The 20,600-nt window shown below is 52.7% G+C and overlaps 1 protein-coding gene and 3 non-coding genes across 37 annotated transcripts; all 4 read right to left on the bottom strand.

Annotated features, from left to right (window-relative positions):
- Positions 1–428: 428 nt before the first annotated feature.
- EIF4G1 (eukaryotic translation initiation factor 4 gamma 1) lies at positions 429–19,644 on the bottom strand. 34 transcript variants are annotated; one of them, XM_070242337.1, is made up of 35 exons: positions 19,409–19,559; positions 18,543–18,599; positions 18,224–18,317; positions 17,842–17,928; positions 17,323–17,343; positions 16,561–16,737; positions 16,230–16,329; positions 15,817–15,887; positions 15,020–15,132; positions 14,122–14,214; positions 13,851–13,917; positions 12,733–13,566; positions 12,376–12,464; positions 12,094–12,280; positions 11,868–12,001; positions 11,596–11,754; positions 11,242–11,430; positions 10,844–11,041; positions 10,480–10,626; positions 10,021–10,257; positions 9,732–9,836; positions 9,447–9,606; positions 9,142–9,242; positions 8,423–8,525; positions 8,059–8,161; positions 7,599–7,831; positions 7,337–7,455; positions 7,044–7,216; positions 6,618–6,743; positions 6,389–6,470; positions 4,517–4,615; positions 4,267–4,401; positions 4,048–4,129; positions 3,768–3,908; positions 429–1,058 (listed from the first exon to the last, which is right to left on the bottom strand). In XM_070242337.1, the coding sequence occupies exons 9-35, from the start codon at positions 15,062–15,064 to the stop codon at positions 874–876; spliced, it is 4,326 nt and encodes a 1,441-aa protein (XP_070098438.1). In that variant the 5' UTR covers positions 15,065–15,132; positions 15,817–15,887; positions 16,230–16,329; positions 16,561–16,737; positions 17,323–17,343; positions 17,842–17,928; positions 18,224–18,317; positions 18,543–18,599; positions 19,409–19,559; the 3' UTR covers positions 429–873. The 34 variants fall into 34 exon arrangements, with proteins under 34 accessions (XP_070098438.1, XP_070098445.1, XP_005601808.2 ...); XM_070242344.1 differs by having other exon boundaries at positions 11,242–11,427; XM_005601751.4 differs by lacking the exon at positions 15,817–15,887 and having other exon boundaries at positions 19,409–19,574.
- Positions 9,322–9,397, bottom strand: LOC111769140 (small nucleolar RNA SNORD66). The gene has a single exon (XR_002801936.1). It is a non-coding gene; the product is annotated as a small nucleolar RNA SNORD66 (small nucleolar RNA).
- On the bottom strand, positions 9,898–9,966 carry LOC111769142 (small nucleolar RNA SNORD66). Its single transcript, XR_002801938.1, has one exon. It is a non-coding gene; the product is annotated as a small nucleolar RNA SNORD66 (small nucleolar RNA).
- Positions 12,613–12,691, bottom strand: LOC111769141 (small nucleolar RNA SNORD66). The gene has a single exon (XR_002801937.1). It is a non-coding gene; the product is annotated as a small nucleolar RNA SNORD66 (small nucleolar RNA).
- Positions 19,645–20,600: the final 956 nt, after the last annotated feature.

Below are 20,600 nucleotides of genomic sequence, written 5' to 3'. Positions count from 1 at the left end.
CTGCCAATAATACTGCATGGGGACAGAAGACCTTCCATCCAGCCTCCTCATTTTACAGATGAGACTTGAAGTCATAAAGGGCTTCTCTGGCCATCAACAGCCTGAAACCCAGGGCCCTCTCCATACACAGGGGTTTGGATCACATTCTGGTAGTAAAGCCACCAGGAAGTGCTGGTCCAGTACCCCACAGCTACTTGTCACCCTTCTCCCCTCCTATCCAACAGGGCACCCCACCATGTCCACTTTGAGGGCCCAATACTCCAGGAAAGCGACTCCCCAGCCCCCACAATCATGGACAGGGGAAGAGGCAAGAGGGGTGCCAGGTTACAGGGAACAGTGCTACAGTGCCAGCTCTGGAAAGGAGGCTGCCCACCTATCCATACCCCTTCTCCAGAGGGAGCAAGCCATAAAGCAGAGAGGCAGTGAGCTTAATTGAATTCATGTTTAATAATTACAGGCACCGTGCCCCCCCTTCCCCCTGCCCAGGCAGCAGCAGGGGTGGTGCAGGGGCTGGGGCATATGCCCCCAGCAGCGAGGACGGCAGTCCCAAGAGTGATTTTCAGAAAATAAAAAAAGACCCCAGGGGCAGGCGGTGGTGCCCCCCCCAAGACACACCAAATTTCAAGACTTTATATATAATATATCTCTGTGCCCCGAGGGGGGGGGAGGAGAGGGACACCTGGCAGCATCCTGGAGGGGGGTCCCCAGGCAGCCCCAAGCCATCCTGCCTCTTCAGCCACTTTATTAGCTCAGACACGTCGCACTACAGGCACCCACTGCTGCCGCCACTGCTGCCACCCCCCCTGCAGTCCAGGCGGCTGGCTGGGCCATCCAAGTGTCCATGGGGCTCCAAGTCCCCGGCCCCACCCGCCCTCAGTTGTGGTCTGACTCCTCCTCCTCTGCCTCACGAAGCCACTTGAAGAAGGCTGTGACAGATTTAAGGGCCACGCCCTTGCCCTGCTGCTCAGCGGGGTCCTTGCTACTCTCCCAGCTGTAGAAAGCGTCCTCCTTCACCACGTCCTCATCGTACAGCGCATCAAAGAACATCCGAAGCAGGTCTGCAAGCAGGCAAGACAGCAGTTAGAGGCGTGCTGCCTACAGCCACCCCATCCCACCCAGGGATCCCTCCCAAGCTCCACTTAAAAACAAGGTCCTGACCCATCATCCTGATATTTGTGTGTCTGACCATTCCAGAGTGACCAGGTCTCTGACAGGACACTAATCTTGTGATCTAAGAGACACGTGTAGGAATGAGTCACTTGGCCAAACCTTACAAACTTGCCCAGCCTCACCTCAGCAGCTTCAAACTTCTCCACTCATGATATATTTAATGGGGAAAACTATATGCAAGATTGGTGCTCCTGAATCTGGGGAATCATACAAGTCCCAGATGTATCATTCAAAAAAGTCAAGGGTATAACTTGGAACATTCACTGGCCCTCATTACAGATCCTGACAAACTCTTGATCACAATTTCCTCTTACTTTCCACACATATGAACCCCCTCTCTGGCCTTGACATTTTTACGTGTGCTATATCCTTTGCCAGAAACATCCTCTCTCTTGGCACTTTCCTAGTGAATTCTTTTAGGTTCAACTCAAGCATGCCCTGCTCTGACCCTTCCTTCCTCACCCCTGGCTACTATCGGCCTGCTGAAGCATTTGTCCCATAGTCCCTGAACACAACCTAGCCCAATCCCCACAGTGCACTGCCAGTGTTTCCAAAGCCAACTTTACATTCTTAAAAGCAAAGGGAGGCAGAGTAGTGAATAGAGAAAAGGAGAAAGCATAAGATCTAGAGCCCAGGTTTGGGTGAAATGTTAACTGAGCCATCTGTGAGGAGCTGTAAGCCAAAATGTTCCTTAGGGTGTGCACACCCTCAAATCCACAACTGCCCATGGACAGCCTCCCACCCGCATCCTACAGCAAAGGCAACAGATCATTTATCCCAAACTTGTGCTCCAAATCCCATGCATACCCACCCTGGGGACCCTATACAATCAGTTATCCACTCCGCCCTGTATTTTCAAGCCCAAGTTTCTCCCACCTAAACACAAACGGCCTCCTTTACAACCACTCTCTTACAGCTGAACAAAAACTTTTGACAAGAGATTAACTGAATTCAAATATTTTATCTACACTTGCTGTTTTCCTTTCTTCTTTTCTCAGTCAAGTATTACTCAGTCCTTTCCAATCTGGATTCTGTCCACTGCTCCAGCAAATACTCTATCTGCCAGCAGGAGCTCCATGTTTTTCAACTCCAGAGGCCCTCAATTTTGAGGTCTGCTCCTGTAGAAATCTCAAGCAACATCTAGCATTCTTGGCATCTTCCCTCTCCTAAAATTACTCCAGCCTTTGTTCATAGGGCCCTGTCCTCCTTTAGTCCCTATGTATAGGTCCTCCGCCCCCTCAAGGTTCTATCCCAGGACCTCATCACTCTCCCTTGGGCAATCCCACATCCTTGTGACTTGCACATCTGTTAGCCTGTGCCAGCAACTCGCAGATCAGCCTCCAGCCCTGACCTCTCCCTCTCTAGATGAATTCAGATACCCAGCGGTCTACCTGACATCTCTGATCACCCCTACCTATGGACCACAAACTCAATTATGACCAAACTTAACTTGATCCAGAGTTCCCTACTTGCTAGTGAATGGTACCACACCGTTCCCCGACCTGCTAAAACCATCCTGACAGTCATACAGGACATCTGATCTCTCACTACCCACTCCTCGGCCAGTGTATGTCTTAAATCTACCCACTCCTCTCCTATCTCCAATGCCACTAGCAAGGCTGAGCCACTACCAACAGGCTCCTGATCTGCTGATCCTGCTGCATTCAACACTCACTTCATTCCAAACCACTCTTCCCACTAATGGCCAGGATGATCTAAAACTAAAATCGATTTGTTTTTTATTCCTTGCTTAAAATCCCATAAAGGCCTTTTCCTGGCCTTAGGCTAAAGCTCACAACTCCTTCCATGACTTTCACAGCCCTCCAAGACCTGGTCCATGTCCATCACTCCAGCCCCATCCTGCTTCACATACAACTGGCTGCTGTGCTCTCCCACACTGGCCTTCCTCCAACAGTCCTTTTACCTTGTGTCAAGTTCTCTCTACCACAGAGCCTTCCTTTACACATAGGTCCTTGGTTTCAAGTGCTCCCATTTATCATTTAGCTAATTCCCACTCCTTATCCCTTGACTAGGTGTACTCCCCTAGAGAGCACCCTGCAGGACCCAGCTTCCAACACTCATCACTCTAGTACCAACTCCATGCCCACACGGGAACTGTGCTTGAGTTATTCATTGGTAATATCCCAGTGCCCTGTACAAACCTATTTACTGAATGCATAACCTCAGGCATGTTAACCTAAGCCTCAGTTGCCCAATATGGCAAAGGGGATAACACTGTCTACCCTAAACAACAGTTACAAGGATTAAATGAGGCAAGGAAAGAGAAGCATCTCAGCCCCATGCCAGGCAGAGGGAGCACATGATACTTAGAAAATGTCATCATTTATCACCTCTGCACTCCAGACATCTAACAGTGGACTAGGCCCAAAACAGGTAGTCAATTAACCTTCAAGGCTGAGTCTAATTCCTTCCAATTGTAGGCAAAGAAACAAAAGTTGTAGGGGAAGGAATCAACCAATTGGGCATTTTGCTCTCCAATGACCAGCCACCTCTCTCCAGCTGAGACCTTTCCGGTGATTGCACCCTGCTCTCTGGTGGTTCCTCCACCCCCCCACGCCCCGCAGCCTGGCTCTTACTGGCAGGCTGTTCTAAGGTCACTACAAGGGCCTGGAGGGCATAGAGCGCCTGCAGCTCCTTCTGCTCATCACACAGGTATTTCTGTAGCAGTTTCGCTCGCGCTTTCAGCACTGCCACATCCACTCGGAGAGAAGTCTCAACTACAGGGAGGAAGAAACGGGTAAGTGGACTAATGCACCGTCAGCCTGGTTCAGACCAGGAGGCAGAGACCCAAACCCCCCTCCCTCCATTTGTCTGTTGGGCCCACCCTTGCCCTGCCATCTCCCCAGCCCCTCTTACAGATAATTGCGGAATAGCAGACAGTTGTCATGAGGGCTCGAACTAATGTGTTGGATGCTATCTGCTGCTCACTCAAGTTGGCCTGTGCAGGAGAAAAGAGAAGAAAATGGACCTTAGTTCTGAATTGTGCCCTGAAGTCTCCATTCTTGCTGCCCCCACCCCTAGACCAAGAACTACCTCTCCTTTATCCCTCTTTCCCAACATCCAGGAAGAGCATACCTCTATCCAGTCAAACACCCGCTGGTTACTGCTGCCCTCCTTCAGCAGCTTCTCCAGCTGCCTGCTCAGCTCCTCGGAGGAGAACAGCCTCTGACTGGGAGCTTCTGACTCCTCGCCCAGGGTATACTCCACCTTCTGCAAGAGAAAAGGCCCAGCGTGAGGAAGTCAGTACCCCATGTGAATGAGATGAGGAAAGGGGGAGAAGTGGCCAGCCCCAAATGCTAGAATTAACCTAACTCTAGCCGCAAACCTGTTCAGCCACAAATGCACTGACGTCCTGGCCTTCAGGCAGAAATTCCTTCCAGCTGAGTCCAGCCTCTCGCCACAGCGTCCCCACCTTTTTGGGACCCTGGAAAGCATAAAACCAAGTCAGCAACCCTCTCTCTCTCTCTCCAAGAATCTAACAGCTTCACAAATGTCATCCCACAAATATTTACTGTGAGCCCACTAGGTGCCCGTTAGGGCTCAGGATGCTACAGAGGTAAGAGGTACCACAGTCCCTCCATGCCTACAGCCTGGTACCAGGCAGAGACATCAGTCAAATAATTACCCAAAGATACAAGAACTCATCCACCAGAGTAAACAATTGGATCCAAACATCTCATCCTAGCCTTCCACACTCATCTACATTTCCTTTTCTAAAATACCTTAGTTTTTCATTATTTCAAGCAACAAATGCTTATGGGAGAGAACAACTTCTAACAAGTATGTATTTTTGGTTCCCAGGTCCAGAAAATTTTAGAAGCAGATATACCCCCCCGACCCCAACCCAAATCAGAAACCCTCAAATCAACAGCAGTCTTAGCCTGTTTTGTGTATGGGGCAAGAGATTCTAAAGGCATCACTCTTTAACAATAACACATTCAGAATGATGACCTCAACCCTTAACAAGATTATTGTACTTCATGGATTTTAAAGATGCCCATTTTAACACTACTAAAATTGAGTTGTCTCACGATTGATGTATTGCATTTAAGAAATATGACCACGTCTTTTCTTAGTAATGCATAAAGAATATGTCTTGCAAGCTACGGCACCTTAGATTCAATGACATACATAAGTAAGTTCAACATGCTTTTTCTTTTTCTTTTAAAAAGACATTATCCTGGTACATATTTCTACCTAAAAGGATTAATATGATGCTGAAAGAACAATTCCTTTCAATTCAGTCTCCTTCCTCTAGGTTCCAGAGAGCTGAACTCTTTTGAATGAGAACTTCGCAACTTCTCACTACCACTGAGTACCACACCCAATTTGCCTTTTCCATCTGACTTTACACTTGCAAATCATCAATTAACATTCCAACGTTCACAAAGCAGCTTCCAGGAAAGCTTTCTGCCATGAACATTACCAAAGAGACACTCCTTTGCAATCTCACAGTACTGAAGACACTCCATTTCAACTATTTTATTTCACGCTTTACTTTACACTGTTGTTTTTATTAAGCTGTGTATTTCTTTTTTTCTTTTTTTGAGGAAGATTAGCCCTGAGCTAACATCTCCTGCCAATCCTCCTCTTTTTGCTGAGGAAGACTGGCCCTGAGCTCACATCCATGCCCATCTTCCTCTACTTTATATGTGGGACGCCCGCCACAGCATGGCTTGCCAATGCCATGGTGGTGCCATGTCCGCACCCAGGATCCAAACCAGCGAACCCCGGGCCGCCGAAGTGGAACGTGCACACTTAACCACTGTGCCACCGGGCCGGGCCGGCCCCAAATCTGTGTATTTCTTACTTTTTTCTTTCCCAACTGATTTCCTAACTGTGTTTTATTCACTGCTGTATTCCCAGTGCCTAAACATGTGGTAAATGTTTAAAAAGCACTGGATCAATCAATGAATCAATCAATCAATCAATCAAGGGCCTAGGGTCTTAGATTCCCATTCTTCTCCACCCTTGGCCTCTCCCAGCATCTCCTCCAGAACTCTAAACAGGAACTGGTCCGAGGGAGAGTGCCAGCCCCAACATTTCCTCTCCCAGGTACCAACCCAGCACTACCAGCACCGTTAACCCCATCCCACCAAAGGACCATGAGGCTCTTCAGGGTTACTTCAAGCAGCTAAAAAACCACATGGTGGAAGAGAAGTCCCGAACACGTCACCCCCAAAAGGCTCTCACTCACCATGCTTTTGCATAGGAGCCCTAGGATCTCCAGCAATAGGGAAGCAGCTTTGCCCAAGGGTCTCAGAGGTTTTGTAATCTCCCTACAAGAGGAAAATCCAGCGTTGATAGCTTCCAAAGCCTTCCCAGCACTACCCTATCCCTCCCTAAACCCAGGCATCTAACCTGCCACACCCCCCTCCCCTCCCAGGCCTTTCTTCCCGTCTTCAATTCCACCAAAGGGGGCTTACCTGAACAGCTCCCCCATGGGCACCCCACCTTCCTGCAGAACGGGCGTCACCAGTTCTGCTAAGTAGAGCCACACGTGGGGGATGTCAATTTCCATGTCTTCAGCCAATTCTAGGATTTCATACAGCCTGCAAAGACAATTCAAAGTGAGGGCATTCTAGATGAGACAAGCTGCGCCCCCACCCTCCTTCTGGGGCAACAAGGCATGGCTAAAGGAACAACTGCGGAGCATTTCCTAAACACGAGGCAGTTATCTCAAGCTAAGGCCACCTTCTTGTTCTTAGATGGTTCACCCCTATCCCTGCCAAAAGAAATGTTGACCAGGATGGCTGAGGAGCCTACACTCTTATCCAAGGTTACACGGATCCTACAAAGCAGGGAAACTTGTGCGTATATAAAAGCGGGAGGCCCACAGAAGTCAGTCATACCCTTGGTAGTACTGAGCAGTGGAGAGGTGCCCGGCACAGAGCAGCTGGTGCAACAGCCGCCCCATATGCTCACGAGCAATGGCGCTACGCTCCAGTGTGGACTCGATGCCATGCCGCACAAAGATGAAGAGCAGGGAGGGTGAGGCCAGCTCCTGCACACACTGCACTGCCTCCTGCAGGGGGCACAGGGTACAGGACAGAGAGAGCAGTTACTGTCTGGCCCCGGCCCTCCACTCCCTGCCCCTCCACTCCCTGTCCCCTCTGCCACCACACAGACCCTTCCCACTGGCTACCTTCATGTCATTGAGATGGAGGTACTCCTCAATTATGGCCTTGGATTTCTTCTCCAGCTCCTCCTCAGAGAGCGCGGCCTTCGGGGGGCTCACTGGGGGTAGCGTGGCTTCTCGCTTCACTGAAGGCAGAAAAACAGATCAGAGACTGTCCAGTTCCAGTTTTCCTAGCAAAGAGGGTCTGGAGCTTTGAAGACTGTCTGGGGACTGGATGGTCCCAAACCAGCCCACACGCTGACCTTCCCTTCCTCTCCCAGCCCCTTACCAGCATCCCGCCCGCGGTCCCGATCCTCCGTGAGGCTAGCTGCCTTGCGTAGTCCCTCAGGCTGGGAGGGCCTCTCTCTACTCCGCTCCTCCACTTCCTTGCTGAAGCTCCGCTTGGTGGCAGGTGTCCGTGCACGATCAAGCCGGTCTCCACGGTCACCTCCCCGTTCACTCCGTTCTAGGCGGTCTCCCCGATCCCCAGCTTTCTCGCCTCGTTCCCGGCTCAAGCTACTCCTGGAAGAAAGAGGCACATCGTCTCTCACCAATACTGCCCTGGCACTCTCTCGCTTAACTATCCAACATGCTGAGCAACTGTTGAGCCTTGTTCTTGGCATAAGGAATATGCCCCAATCTCAGGCAGGGTCTCTGAGCATTACAGGTGGAAGAATTCCTATGGCAACAACCAAAACCCAATCATAGTACTCTCAATGTGAAGAACAAAGACACCTAGGAAACCTCACCTCTGTACCACACGTCTGTTATCTGTGCTTTCTGTAGGTACTGCTTGTTGAAGGGCTGAGAAACGATTCAAGGTACTAGTAGCTGGACGAGCAGTTTCTGATGCTGGGGAGGCAGAAAACACAGATTAAAATCTCTATGTTCTTACATTCTATCTCCTACTTGCCAGGTTAGGACACTCGGTCTTAGTCCCAAAACTAAAGCAGTTTAATCCCCAGACCCAAGTACACACCTGCTGTATTACCTAACCACTTTGTACTGAAAGCCTCCCGTAGACACGAGGAGACAAGGCTCCAGCACAGACAAGGATCTGCCCTCAAGAGAGCTGATTAACAACCACCCAGCTCTTTACAGTGGCCTCCATACCTGCGTCAGAGGGCTTGGCTCCAGAACCTCCACTGCTGCCCTTGCCCCAGCTCAATCGCCCTCCAGGTGCGAAGAGCTGGTTGTTAGAATCAATGGAACCAGGCTGCGGAAGGAAGGGGAATGGAGAGTCATGGGTCTGATCTGGTCAAAGCCAGCATCATGACACACAGCCGCAAATGGCCTAGACCAGGGCCCAGGCAATCTTTTCCTGTAAAGGGCCAGACAGTAATATTTTATGCTTTGCAGGTCAAAGATTCTACTTCAACTACTCAAGACTCTGCTGCTGTAGCACGAGAGCAGTCACAGACAACAACTTAAAGGAAATGAATGTGGGGTTGTGTCCCAATAAAACTGAGGATGTTGAAATTTAAATTTTACATAATTTCACATCACATAATATTCACTTTTTGATTTTTTTTCAATCATTACAAAATGTAAAAACCACTCTTAGCTGTGGGGTGTACAGAAGAAGAGAATGGGCTGGATTTGGTGTGCGTGTCAGTTTGCTGACTGCTGGTCCAGACCAAGGCGAATACCCCCCTAGATGGCAGTCCTGTCTCTAGCAACCTAACCAGTTAGTCTAAGAGGGAAAATTCAGCTGTCGCCTTCCCAGCCTCAGAGGGTGAGGGCACTAAGATCCAAATCCGTGCTTAATGCCTCTCTGATCTCTCTTTACCCTCCCACCACCACCATCACCCCTCCAAAACACACACCCCTACCTTCGTGATCTTGGTGAGTCGTGAGGTGTCAATAGGGCGGCTGCCCTTGCTGATGGGGACTGTGTTCCAGCCACCATCATCCACAAGTGGAAGGCCACGGCCTAGGATAAAAAGGAGAGTATACTGGAATAATGAGTAAGTCCTAGCAGCCTGGTCCCTTTGAGCTGCCCCCAGCCTCCCTTCCTCAGATCCTCAGTTCCATCATGGGGTCTCAGTGGCCCAGACACGTGGCACTAACAAGAAGTCATCAGCGGAAAGCACCACCCCTGACAATGCCCCCTTCTCAATCCTAGCCTCAAACTCACTGATGGGTGGGCCTGGGGGGCCACCCCGACGCTTGTCGCTGCCTTTGGCCATTAGCTGCTGCACTTTTATGTGCTCTCGATGCTCTTCCATCTCAGCCTCCTTGTGGATCTGGTCAATGGTCTTGGGACCCTGGTCCCCTCGGCGCGGCACCCAATTGCTCTGTGGGGACAGGAGGCCAGTCACAAGGTAATCACATCAGAGTGGGCCAGACAAACCAACATTGGGAACTGGGGGAGGTAGGGTTAGAGGAAGTAAACTAGCGGTGGGGAGGAGAGGACACATACCTGTCGCAGGTCCAGCACGTCCTGCAGCATAAAGCGGATTCGGGATGAAGTCTTCTTTTCCTTAATGATTTTTTCCATCTGGTTGAAATACTGATCCATTCGAGGCTGGAGAGAAGCAGAGGAATCAGGTCAGGAACTTCTAACACCTCACCTCATAGGCCCTGCCCTCCTCAGACCCTCAGCTCCATCACTGTGGTTCAGTGACAACAGCCCAAGAGGGAGCTCAACAATGGACAGCAGGCCCTACACACCATTCGGCCCATCTCCTTCCATATTCCAGGACTCCTACCTTGGCTTTTTCAAAGTCCAGGTCTTTTCCAATGGTGGTGAGCAGACGGCAAAGGCATTCAAGGGACTCTTCATCATGGTTCTTTAGTAGTTTAACCACACAGTCATGCATTATTGCCTCTGTTAACATCTTCAGCTTGAACAACTCCCCAATAAACTTGATATTCCCTAAAGAGCGCCGCCGGGCTATGTCTCGAGCCTCTTCCAGCTCTTCCTTCAGGCGTCCCCGTTCCTCTGCCTGCCAGTCGTGGGACAGGGATCACATCAAAAGATACCCAACCACTCAGCTAAAACCACTCTCTCCTGCTCTATCTGGATTTCTAAGCCTAGCAGCAAGCACTCACGTCCTAAGGCCAAGAAACCCCCAAAACACCACTATCTCCCCCAACTTGTCCCCACCCCCAATTCTCCAGCTGAGTAGCATCTGGGCGGGCAGTGGAGCTGGTGGGTTTCCTCTCACCGTAGCAGCTTCATCCATCTCTTTTTGCTTCTTTTCAAAAACCTCATCATCATCTTTGTCTTTTTCAAACTCCTTCTGACATCGATTCAACAACAGTTTTCGGAAGTTCACAGTCACTGTTGGCTTTTCTGTAGTGGGCACTTTGAGCTGTATGTCAAAGAGAACATCGCATTCAGAAGAGTTCAGCGCAGGGAAGGCCCTCCAGGAGTCTAACTACGTGACCCAGGAAGAGCTCCTGGCTCTGCCTCCTCCTGGCTGCCATCAACAGCACAGGTGGAGGAGAACCAAGAAGCTGGACTCAAGGAGTCTCGGGAATAGAAGTGGGAAGCTAGACCACAAGGTTTAGAAAACAATGAAAACTAACCGCCATGAGGCAGCGGCACATGTTGGCATAGGCCACAGAGAAGTTGGGCTCTGAAATGGCCTTCTCAAAGATGAGGTCAATGACCCCTTTGAGGCGTTCCTCAGTGTCGATCGCCAGCTGCGTCACCTGCTTCATCAGCTGCTGGAACATCTGGGGTGTCAACTTATTCAGGATGGAGCGCACCCTGCGGAACAGGTCCTATTGGGGAGAGCGGACAGAGGAGACACAGGATGCAGTGAGGTTCTCAGAAGCACAGAGGCTGCTGGGAGGGACAGCAGAGGGTAGTGAGGACTTAGGTAGATGCTAGTGATGAGGATGGACTGAACAAGGGCCAGGCTGGCTCAGAGGGCAGACCTTGAAGAGAAGGAATGGAGACCAAAAGCAGGACTTGCCAGTACCTGGGTTTTGCTGCCATCAGCATCCTCTTCCCCTCGGTCCTTATCAGCCGCCGTCCGCTTGCTGCTGGGTTTCCAAGCCTTCTCTGCTTTGTTCAGCTTTATATCTTCGGTCATTAACACTGTAGCAATGATTTTGCGTGGCTCCTTTCGGGGGCCCTGCTGAGAGCGCCGGGGTCCTAGACCAGCCTGCTAAGCAAGGGTGAGGACAAGAGAAGATAAAAACCTACTCAGCACAACCTGTGACACCATCACCACACATATCCAGGGCAGACTTCTTCCCAGCACCCAGTGAGATACAGGGAGCCACCACGCCCACTCCCCCGCCCATCTGCCCCTCTACCCAGTCCCACTCACCGGCCCTCGGGGCAGCTCCCCACCTGGCCCACCCCTTGGGGGCCCACGGTTGCTAAGCGCTGGTCGGCCAAGGTTGGCAAAGGATGGAGTGAAGTCTGGGCCACAATTTATGCCCTGAAGTCTACTGGGATCCAGTGGCCGCAGTGGTGTTTTATTGGCCTGCGAAGAGGACAGGGAAGGTATGAGAAACAGGTTAGAGCCACTACTCTTTCATGACCTTGGGCTCCTCCCCAGCCAGCCAGCCCAAACTTACCCCCCTCGAGCCTACCAACCTTATCCAACACCACGTCACTGATATGGGGCAATCCCTCCGGCTTCTGCAGACTGGCAAAGATGAACTGAAAGCCAAGCAGGAACTCACGGTCATACCGCTTTTTCTCCTCAAGGTTTAGAGGCTTCCACTGATCTGCAAGGAAGACACGATGAACCAATCCCACTGTTGTCTCCTGGGACCCTGACAAGAACAGTCAGACCGTCTCAACCCTTCCTTCAGCATACCTGACTTATATTCATACTTCTGTTCCCCAGGCTGGATATTCTCAGCATTGTGAATTTTGTCTTCCTTTGCGTCCCAGGTCTCATCTGCTTCCTCAGGCCGCAGGGGCACACTGCTGCCCTCAGGCTCTGGGCCGGGATTGTTGCCTACAGGAGGCTGATTTTCCACCTCTGATACTCCCGGGTTCACCTGTAACCGCAAAACATTCCATTTTGGTTGCAGTATGACCATTGTTCCACAGCCAAACTGCACCCTCTCCCCTCCGTTACCTTCTGCTCCCTTACCTCCTTGAAGGCATCTAGAAGGTCTCCTACAGCCTCTTTCTTATTGAGCTCCTTAATTTTTCGTCTCCTCTTTGGCACAGATACTGCCACTGTTTAGGGGGACCAAAAAAAAAAGAAATGAGCATAACTTAAGGAGTACCCCTAACCCCTGAGAAAAATAAACAGCAGCCACTCTATGATAGTTCCTCCTTTCGTCACAGTAAATCCAGAGTTCTAAGGTCTCTAGACTTAAAATTCCTTAATCCAGCTCTTAGGCTCCATCACAGGGCTTCTATGACCCAGACACAATGGCACAAATAGGAGGCCACCCATGAAGAACCACACCCTCCAGCCCCCCCCCACCCCCCGACACCTTACCTTGGGTGGCCACTGCTGCCTCCAAATTCTGGTGGGCTGGAACAGGGCTGCTCTCTGGGGGGAGCAGTTCCTCTCCTCTTTTCTCACCCTCAGCTTCTCCTGCTTCTCCTGCTTCTCCCTCTTCTCCCTCTTCCTCCTCTTCCTCCATTTCCTCCTCCTGAGCAGGGGAAGTAGCTGGAGGAGCAACAGCTGGAGTAGCAGAGAGGACGGTCGGGGGAGTCACTGATGCTGTAACTTCCTTGGCCTGCTCCTTTGGCTCACTGACTGGGCTTAAGTCCACAGCTGGTGGCGAGGGGGCTCCGTTGAGCAGTTCCTCAGGTTGGGCAGTTGGAGCAATGGGCATGGGGGGTTCAGAGGGACAAGTCGGGGGAGGGAGAGGGGCAAGCTCTGGGCTCGACTCCACTTCTGGTTCCAGATCCTCAGATGGGACTGTGCCATTAGGCTCAGGAAGAATTTCCACCTTGTGAGATGCCAGGGTGGTAGACACCTGGAGAGGACTGGAAGAGAACTCAGATTCTGGAATTGGTTTGCTAAGTGTCACTTCTACTTCCAGTATGGGTTCAGCAAGGGGAGTGGGTTCTGGAGAGAGGCAATATGGCTCCCCAGTTTCACGTGGCATGGGGGCTGATTCTTCTACAGACATCTGTATCATCCCGGTTGTCATAGTGTCCCCAGGAATAGAGAGGACCGTGAGATTAGGCTCAGATCCTGGTTCCAGGACTGGGGGTGGTGATGGGGTCGGAGAAGGTGATGAAGGCTGGGATTCTGAAGGGCTGTGCTCTGGGCCAGGTAGCCCCGGCCGGCCCCCAATGATTGCTCCCTGCGACCGGTCATCTGCAGCACAGGAAGGAAGAACGAGTAATTAAAGGCAAGTCCTTCACCGCTGTTGTTCCTCCGCCTCCCAGCCAAGGCATTCTCAATCCAACACCCTCCCCCAGTCTTCTCCCATCTAACCCTTTTCCTTTCTCACCCAAGATCCAACCAACCCTCAAAATCCCACTAACTGAAACCTAAGTCATTCCTCTCTGGCACCCATATCAAGTCACTCCACCTGCTCAGCACTTTAAATTGTCACACTCCTTTTTCCCATAAAAGCTCTGCCCCACCTGCTTACTTACCTGGCCGGACAACGACAGCAACCTGGGGTGTCTCCCCATTAGCTTGAGGCTCCAGACCGCCTCCCGTCTGCAGGACACAAAGGGTTACCAAGTTTGCCCTGAAGAGTCCCACAACCCTTCTTTACTAGAGTCATTTCTACTTTAGCTCTGCCTAGAAATCCAGGAAAGCAGGGAAATAAATCCCTTAGTTGAAGGAAAAAAATCAAAGGACTTGGGAGTCCAGGACAGAACAGCCATCCAGCCCGGGCATCACTCAAAGAGCAGACAGTACCTGGGGAGGGGTGGGTGTGGATGCGGTGCGTGCCCCAGACATGATCTCCTCTGTGATATCTTTCCCTCCTTGGTTTGGATCTCGAATTCGGATCTGGGGAAAGAAAGGTACAGGATGAGTGGGAAGCAGGAGGAGCCCACCTCTCTACATTGCCCCACTCCTATGACTCCAGGTCAACCCCTCACCCCACCACTGGAGAGCAGGTGGGTGGGTGCCAGAAACCTCATGAATTCTACTGTCAACCCATCTGGCTGCTCTTGTAGTCCCTGCCCTGGCCCCCACCCCTAAGAGGCTCCTGACCTCACAGAGCAGCCCTGTACATCACAATGCCCCTCCCTTCCTCATCCCTGTCCCACCAGCAGTCCCCAAGTCAGTGGCTGCACACCCTGGGGCCCAGGACCCCCATCAAGCACCCATTCGGCTCACTTGTGGCTAGTCTGCCTGATCTCTGGGGGCAGGGCCCAGATCCAGTGGGTGGAGCCAGGGTGACTCAGCGGCTTCCCCAGCCCTGGCACCCTATTCTGGGCACCACGCCCAGGGCTTGAGGATTGAGCAGAGGCGGAGGCCTCAAGAGCTTCCAGGACTGGGGGGGTGGGGCCACAGAAAACACCATTTCGGAGGCGAGCCACTAGAAACCCAAAACCAAACATACATCTTATGGACCCCAGAACCCAGGTCTCTCAGGAATTTCTGCACCTGCCACTTCAGTCTTCCCATGAGCCTCTTCTACAGTGAAATCTTGGTACCTTACAGAGAACCTGAGCACTTCACAGATCCCCATTCTCTGCCCACTCTCAGCTGAAGATCTCTATCCTCAACTTCCTGCTCCCTGACCCACAATGCGCCTGACCTTGATTCTCCCTTTCCAGATGTCCTAGAGCCCCTTGCTGCTACTCACCGTCTTCCGCTCCCTCTTGGGAGCAATCTGGGGTGCCTGGTTCATCAAAACTGGAGCGGGGGCCACGCCAGTGGGAAACTGCTGCACACCCTGGGCTGGGTAATAGGCGCCAGCTGGGGGGGGGGGGGGGGCACAAAGAAAGGAAGAATGGTGGCAGCGTCAGGGCCCAACCATATACAAATGCCTGCTTGAACACCTCCCACTCCTAGAATCTCTCATCACCCACAGCCAGCCCCTTGCTCTGCCCCACCCTGCTCCCCAAGGGAATTAGGTGCCTATCAAAGCTGGGGAACCAGTCTGAACTGCGTTTACAAGAATTCCTGACACTGACACACGCGCACCTTGTAGGCAAGCACTCCTTCCACACCATACAGCAGCTCCCAGGACTGTGTCTGCCCCTCTACCCCATAAGGTACCGTGTGTGCACCCCACCCCCAGCAACACGTACACATATACTCTGAGGGAGCAACAACTACTTAACCTGAAACAGAATCAGGTCTTTGGCTGGGAATGAGAAAACCAGATTTGCCAACCCTGTTCCACTCAACCTGAGTCCAGTTCCAGTCTCCAGCCCTCTGCTAAGGGGCAAGGAAACGAAAAGCAACATTACGAACCAGGCCCAGGATGAGGAAAAGTTAATTCCTTAAAGCAATGGTCTCCAAAACGGGATGCATTCTTTAATCTCATCCCTAATCTCTACTTATTTATTTTTGACAAGTAATATAAGTGTACTATTTATTTAAATTATGCATACATATATAAACAAACAAAAACATACATGTATTAGAGGTACATACTCAAAATTTTTCCTGATAGATGATCAAAAAATTTTGGAAACCACTGCCATAAAGAACAGACTAATTCTTTCCTAGAATATAAATGAAAAACAGCTACAAAAACCTCCCAAATCCATGTTACATGGGCTCCCCCCAACCATGGAACGAGTGTCAGAGGGAATGTTTATAATAGGCCCTCAAACTGGTGCCTGATCCTATGTTCCTTGATGTGGGGAGGACTCCAACTCTCAGTAATATGATAGACTCTTTTCCCCTCCCCATGCCAGCTAGATATTTAGGCCAATCCCTAGGGTTACCTACTAACCCTATCATTTTTAGGCCAAGAGATAAGCGTGGGAAGGGTCTTAGGAATTAGCAGGTGAGTTTAGATGCTCCCTGGGACTTGTTCTCACCTGACTCCCTCCCGTGCTTACCGTAAGTCCCAAACTCAGTAGGGCTTGCACCCGGATAGAAGCTTGGGGCTCCTGGCTGCACAGGATACTGCTGTGTCGGGACAACATACGTGGAACGCCCCTGGTGGAGAAGGAAGGGAGAGGAGGGGAGACAAGGAGTTGAGGGAGCTATGAGGACCATATCAGACTACAAAGAGAATGTAGGGCAAGACAGGACAAGCCAACTCTAGGCGATGACCAGAAGGAAGTCCCACCTCTGGAGAAGAGATGGGACTGGAGGGTCAGGGTTGGGGAGGCGAGGGTTGGGGGTACAAGGTTCTGTGGCTTCCAGCCCCCAAGCCTCCAGCCTCACCTGTCCAGGGATGTAGTAGGCCCCCTGGGAGGCTGGGTAGGAGATCTGGGAAGGGATCATCATTACTTGGGATCCAGCAGGGTAGACATGGGCAGCTGGGCCAGGGCGGGCGGGGGCTGCACTCTGCACTCGGGAGGCTGCACTGCTCGGGGGCTGGGCCCGGCTAGGGTAGAAGTGCTGTCAGGAGGGAGGAAGGCAGTTGGCACTGGGAAGGGGAGGAAGTGGACAGCAAAACGGCCATTCCACAATGTCTCTAGACTGGAGAGAAGTACTGGGGGCTGTGGAGCATGGGGACCAATACTTCCAACACCCACTTGACCAAGAAATGATTAAGTGGCCTCTTGTACTCACACACGCTCTCCAAACTCAAGTATACACTTTGCACTCTGTGCATATATTTTACTCCCTCACCACCACGCGTACTCATGTCACCTCCACCAGGCTACCCCTATGCAGAGGCTTCCTAATACCCAGATGCATCATGCCTAAGTAATGCCCTTTTGGGCAACAGACTCCCCAGCATGCACTGCTCCACCCTAAAGTACTGAGGAACTAACCCCTAACATGCAAGTCTCCCAGTTTCCAGATACGCGCTGTGCAAGATTTAGCCCCTAACATGCACCGGTCAGCCTCAGACTGAGGACCTGGACGGCAAACAAGTCCCCACCCTGAAGAGCCCCAGTCCCTGTGTCTAGCCCCTGACTAGGGTGGAGGGTAAGGGTGAGACCAGGAGAGGGTCCAGGATTAGCAAAGGGGTATTACCTGCAGAGACCTGAATCCTCCCTGAGAGCACATGGGGACAGGAAAGAAGAGAATTATCCCCAAGGTGATGAGGGGAAAAAAATGAAGGAAACAGGACGAGAATCCCCCCACTTACAGAAGAATTTAAGGTATAGAGAAAAGCAAGAACCAGCTGGAATGTTTATCTCACCACAGTCCCAAGAGAAAGAATGGAAGGGGAAAGGAGCAATTGCAACCTCCCAGGAAAAGGACGAAATAGGAAAGCAGGAGTTGGCAGCAGGGCCCAAAGCACTGCCCCCAATTCTCAAGGTACCAAGACCCCTAGTAATGCCACCCCCACGAACTACATACACCCCAAGGGGCCAGCCACCCTAAGTAATCCACAGCGCCAAGTACAGAGCCGCATGAAAGAACACAGAGCAACTGTCAGGAAATTGGGGCAGGTACAGGGCCTCCAGAGTTTCCATCCTAGACCCAAACTGGCCTAAGCTTTCCATGGCCCCACCCAGGCCCCCTACTCCCCTCCCCACGGCCCCTCACCTGGCGGGGCTGAGAAGGCGTGTTCATTTGTGTCGCTTGTGGCGTACTGAACACCACCGGTGCTGTCTGCCCCGGGGGAAACGCTGGCTGAAGGGGGGAGACCAGAGTTCAGCAAGAGGGGAAACCCGGGTGGGGCAGAAACCCAAGCTGGTGAAGTAAAGGGAGCAGCTCTGCGACAAGAGCCTCAGCAGTCCACATACCCCCTCCCCATGACAGCCCCTGGGAACAGCCCAGGGGCCCTGTCTCACTTTGGCAGCAGGAAGCTGCACTTTGCCCTGACACAGATGGGGGTGGGAAATCCAGAGGCTAGAACCTGTTCCTGACCCAGCTGCCTGGTCTCCCCCACCCCCACCCCAGTCTCTGCTAACTCCTCCCTAATTACCTGTGGGAGTCCAGGGGATGGGGCGGGTGGGGGGCCTGTGGGCTGTGGAGCTTTGTTCATTTCATTTGGTGCCACATCAGGGTCCCCCCAGCACCTGTTGGGAAAGAGTGGAGCTCGGAAAGGGGAAGGGACCCAAGCTTAAGGCAAATGGAGTGGGGGAGGGGTTGAAGCAAGGGCTGAGTCCCACACCGAGCCCCGCGGAGGCGCCAAGAGGGTGAAGGTGCAGAAAAGATCCAGCTTATGTCCCCATCAACATGTTGTCAAACCCGCATCACCTCCTACCACCCCCATGACCTGCTGAAACAGCCCCCTCACTCACCCCCTCGGTTAAGAGTAAGTCCACGGTGCGGCCTACAGGTTCTGGGCATCCGAGGGCCTGGGGTTGGGAGGTGAGGGGTATCAACCTGGCTCCGCGGGGCCCAAGACCAACCAGACCGGAAATTCCAGGTCTCGCTGGCACCAGGCTCCCGGATCACAAACGGAGCTAGCAGCTTCGGCCGTGGTGTCCCCACCCCCCACCCGGGGACACCGGGTTCGGGGCCTGGCCCAGGGGCACACAAGGCACGCCCGCCGCGGGGGCACTCGCGCGGGGCCAGAGGCGAGGCCTGCCGCCACCCGGGAGCGGAGGCCAGGAAGGGCGGGAGTCGGGCCGTAAAAGGCCAGGCCGGCGGCGGCCGAAGAGGAGCCGGTTTCAAGCAAGTGAGGGTCGGCCCGGAGGGCGGGCGGGGCCGGGGGCTCCTCCCTGCCCGCCGCTGCTGCCTCCCTCCCCTGCGCCCTCCCTGCGCAGCGCCGGCCAGTGCCAAAGAACAACGTGTCACTTCCCGGCGGCCGGGCCGCAAAGGGGGGAGGGGGCGGCGGGCCGGGAGCCGCGGTGCTGCGCCCGCGGGGCCTCCTCGGGTCGGGCCGAGGTGGCACTTCGCGACCTGCGAACCCGGCGCCCTCCCAGCCCGCGGGGACCGCATATTCCGGTCCGGCGCTCCCCCGCCCCCACCCAGCAGCCAGGCCGGGCCAGGCCGAGCACACGTGGGCCAGGGATCGGGCCCTGGAGGGCCGGGGCCCGGGCGTGGGCCGCCGGGCCAGGGCGCCGGGGCGGCGGCGCAGGGTGGCCGGTCCCGGCCCGGATGGCGGCGGATGCGGGGGGAGGGGGTGGGGGGGCCGGGTCGGGCCCGGACATGGCGGCTTTACCTTCAGTCTCCTTCAGTCCGCGCGGCCGAGCCCCACGCAGCCGCACAGACGTAGTCCACAACCATTTCCGGCTCCCCGCACAGATCCCGCTCGGCGGCCACCGCTTCTCCGCAGGCGCAGCCGGCGCCCCCACGTGACCGGCGCAGAGGGCGGAGCCGCGCCCGGCGCCGCGGAGCACATGGGATTTGCCCCGCCTCGTCATGTGACAGCCACTGCCCGCCCCCGTGTCCCCTCCCGAACTTTGGAACTCCCAGACTGACCCCCCTCCGCGTCTGTGTTCCGCGGTTCTTTAGTTCATTCATACTTAGAGCAAGCATTCATTGAGTGCATACTAAGTGCTAGGTGACGTGCTGGCTGGGGGTTGAGAATACTGAAATTAAAGACTCAGTCCTGCCTAAGTAAATCATGGAACAAGTACGGAAAGAAATACGAATTTTGCCAGCCTTTGAAAATACTGTCGTACCTCATGGAAAGATCTGTTAAACTGAATGTTTCTCTAGAACGATTGAAACATTATAACCAGGGAATTAATATTGTTAGGTTTGTCTTTTACAAAGATCAGCCACTCCCAGGGAAGGACAAAGTCAATCATGGAAAGTTCGGAATGATAGAAGAAGTAATCCCCAAACCCCTGCCCGTTAGCCAAAAGATTTTGGACGCCAGAACGGACCGTACTAGCGCTAGATCCACGTGTGTACTCAGAGTCAGCCTGAGTTTTCCTCCAAACTCTGCGACTTACTCCCTGGCAACGTACCTACCTACCTACCTAATACCTGGGGAAGATTTGAAACCAGGCAGTCTGGCTCAAGTCTGAGCTTTTAACCACCGTGCTTTTTCTCACAATGATAACATCCACTCTATTGAATTGTGAGGATTAAAGGAGTTAATTCATGTGAAAGTGCTTAAAACAGCGCCTAGGTACTGTGTCCTCTCTCTACCTCTGTCCTGTGTCTTCTCCCCTCTTTCCTCTCCCTTCTCCTCTCTCTGTGTATATACACATGTAATCTCAGAAGAAAACATTTTCTCAGCACCGGTGATGAACTGGTCACTTAATATATATGACGTATGTGATCTCACTCAATCCTCACAATTTCTTACAAAATAGATTGTAGTATTATTCCCGTTGTACATGAGAAACTAAGGCTCCACAGAAAGGAAAGCAAAGTAGACATATGGAGAAGGAACCATAGTG

The sequence above is a fragment of the Equus caballus genome, chromosome 19, assembly GCF_041296265.1.
Source record: "Equus caballus isolate H_3958 breed thoroughbred chromosome 19, TB-T2T, whole genome shotgun sequence".
NCBI classification, from domain to species: Eukaryota; Metazoa; Chordata; class Mammalia; order Perissodactyla; family Equidae; genus Equus; species Equus caballus.
This window is presented reverse-complemented; position numbering and strand designations above follow the sequence as displayed.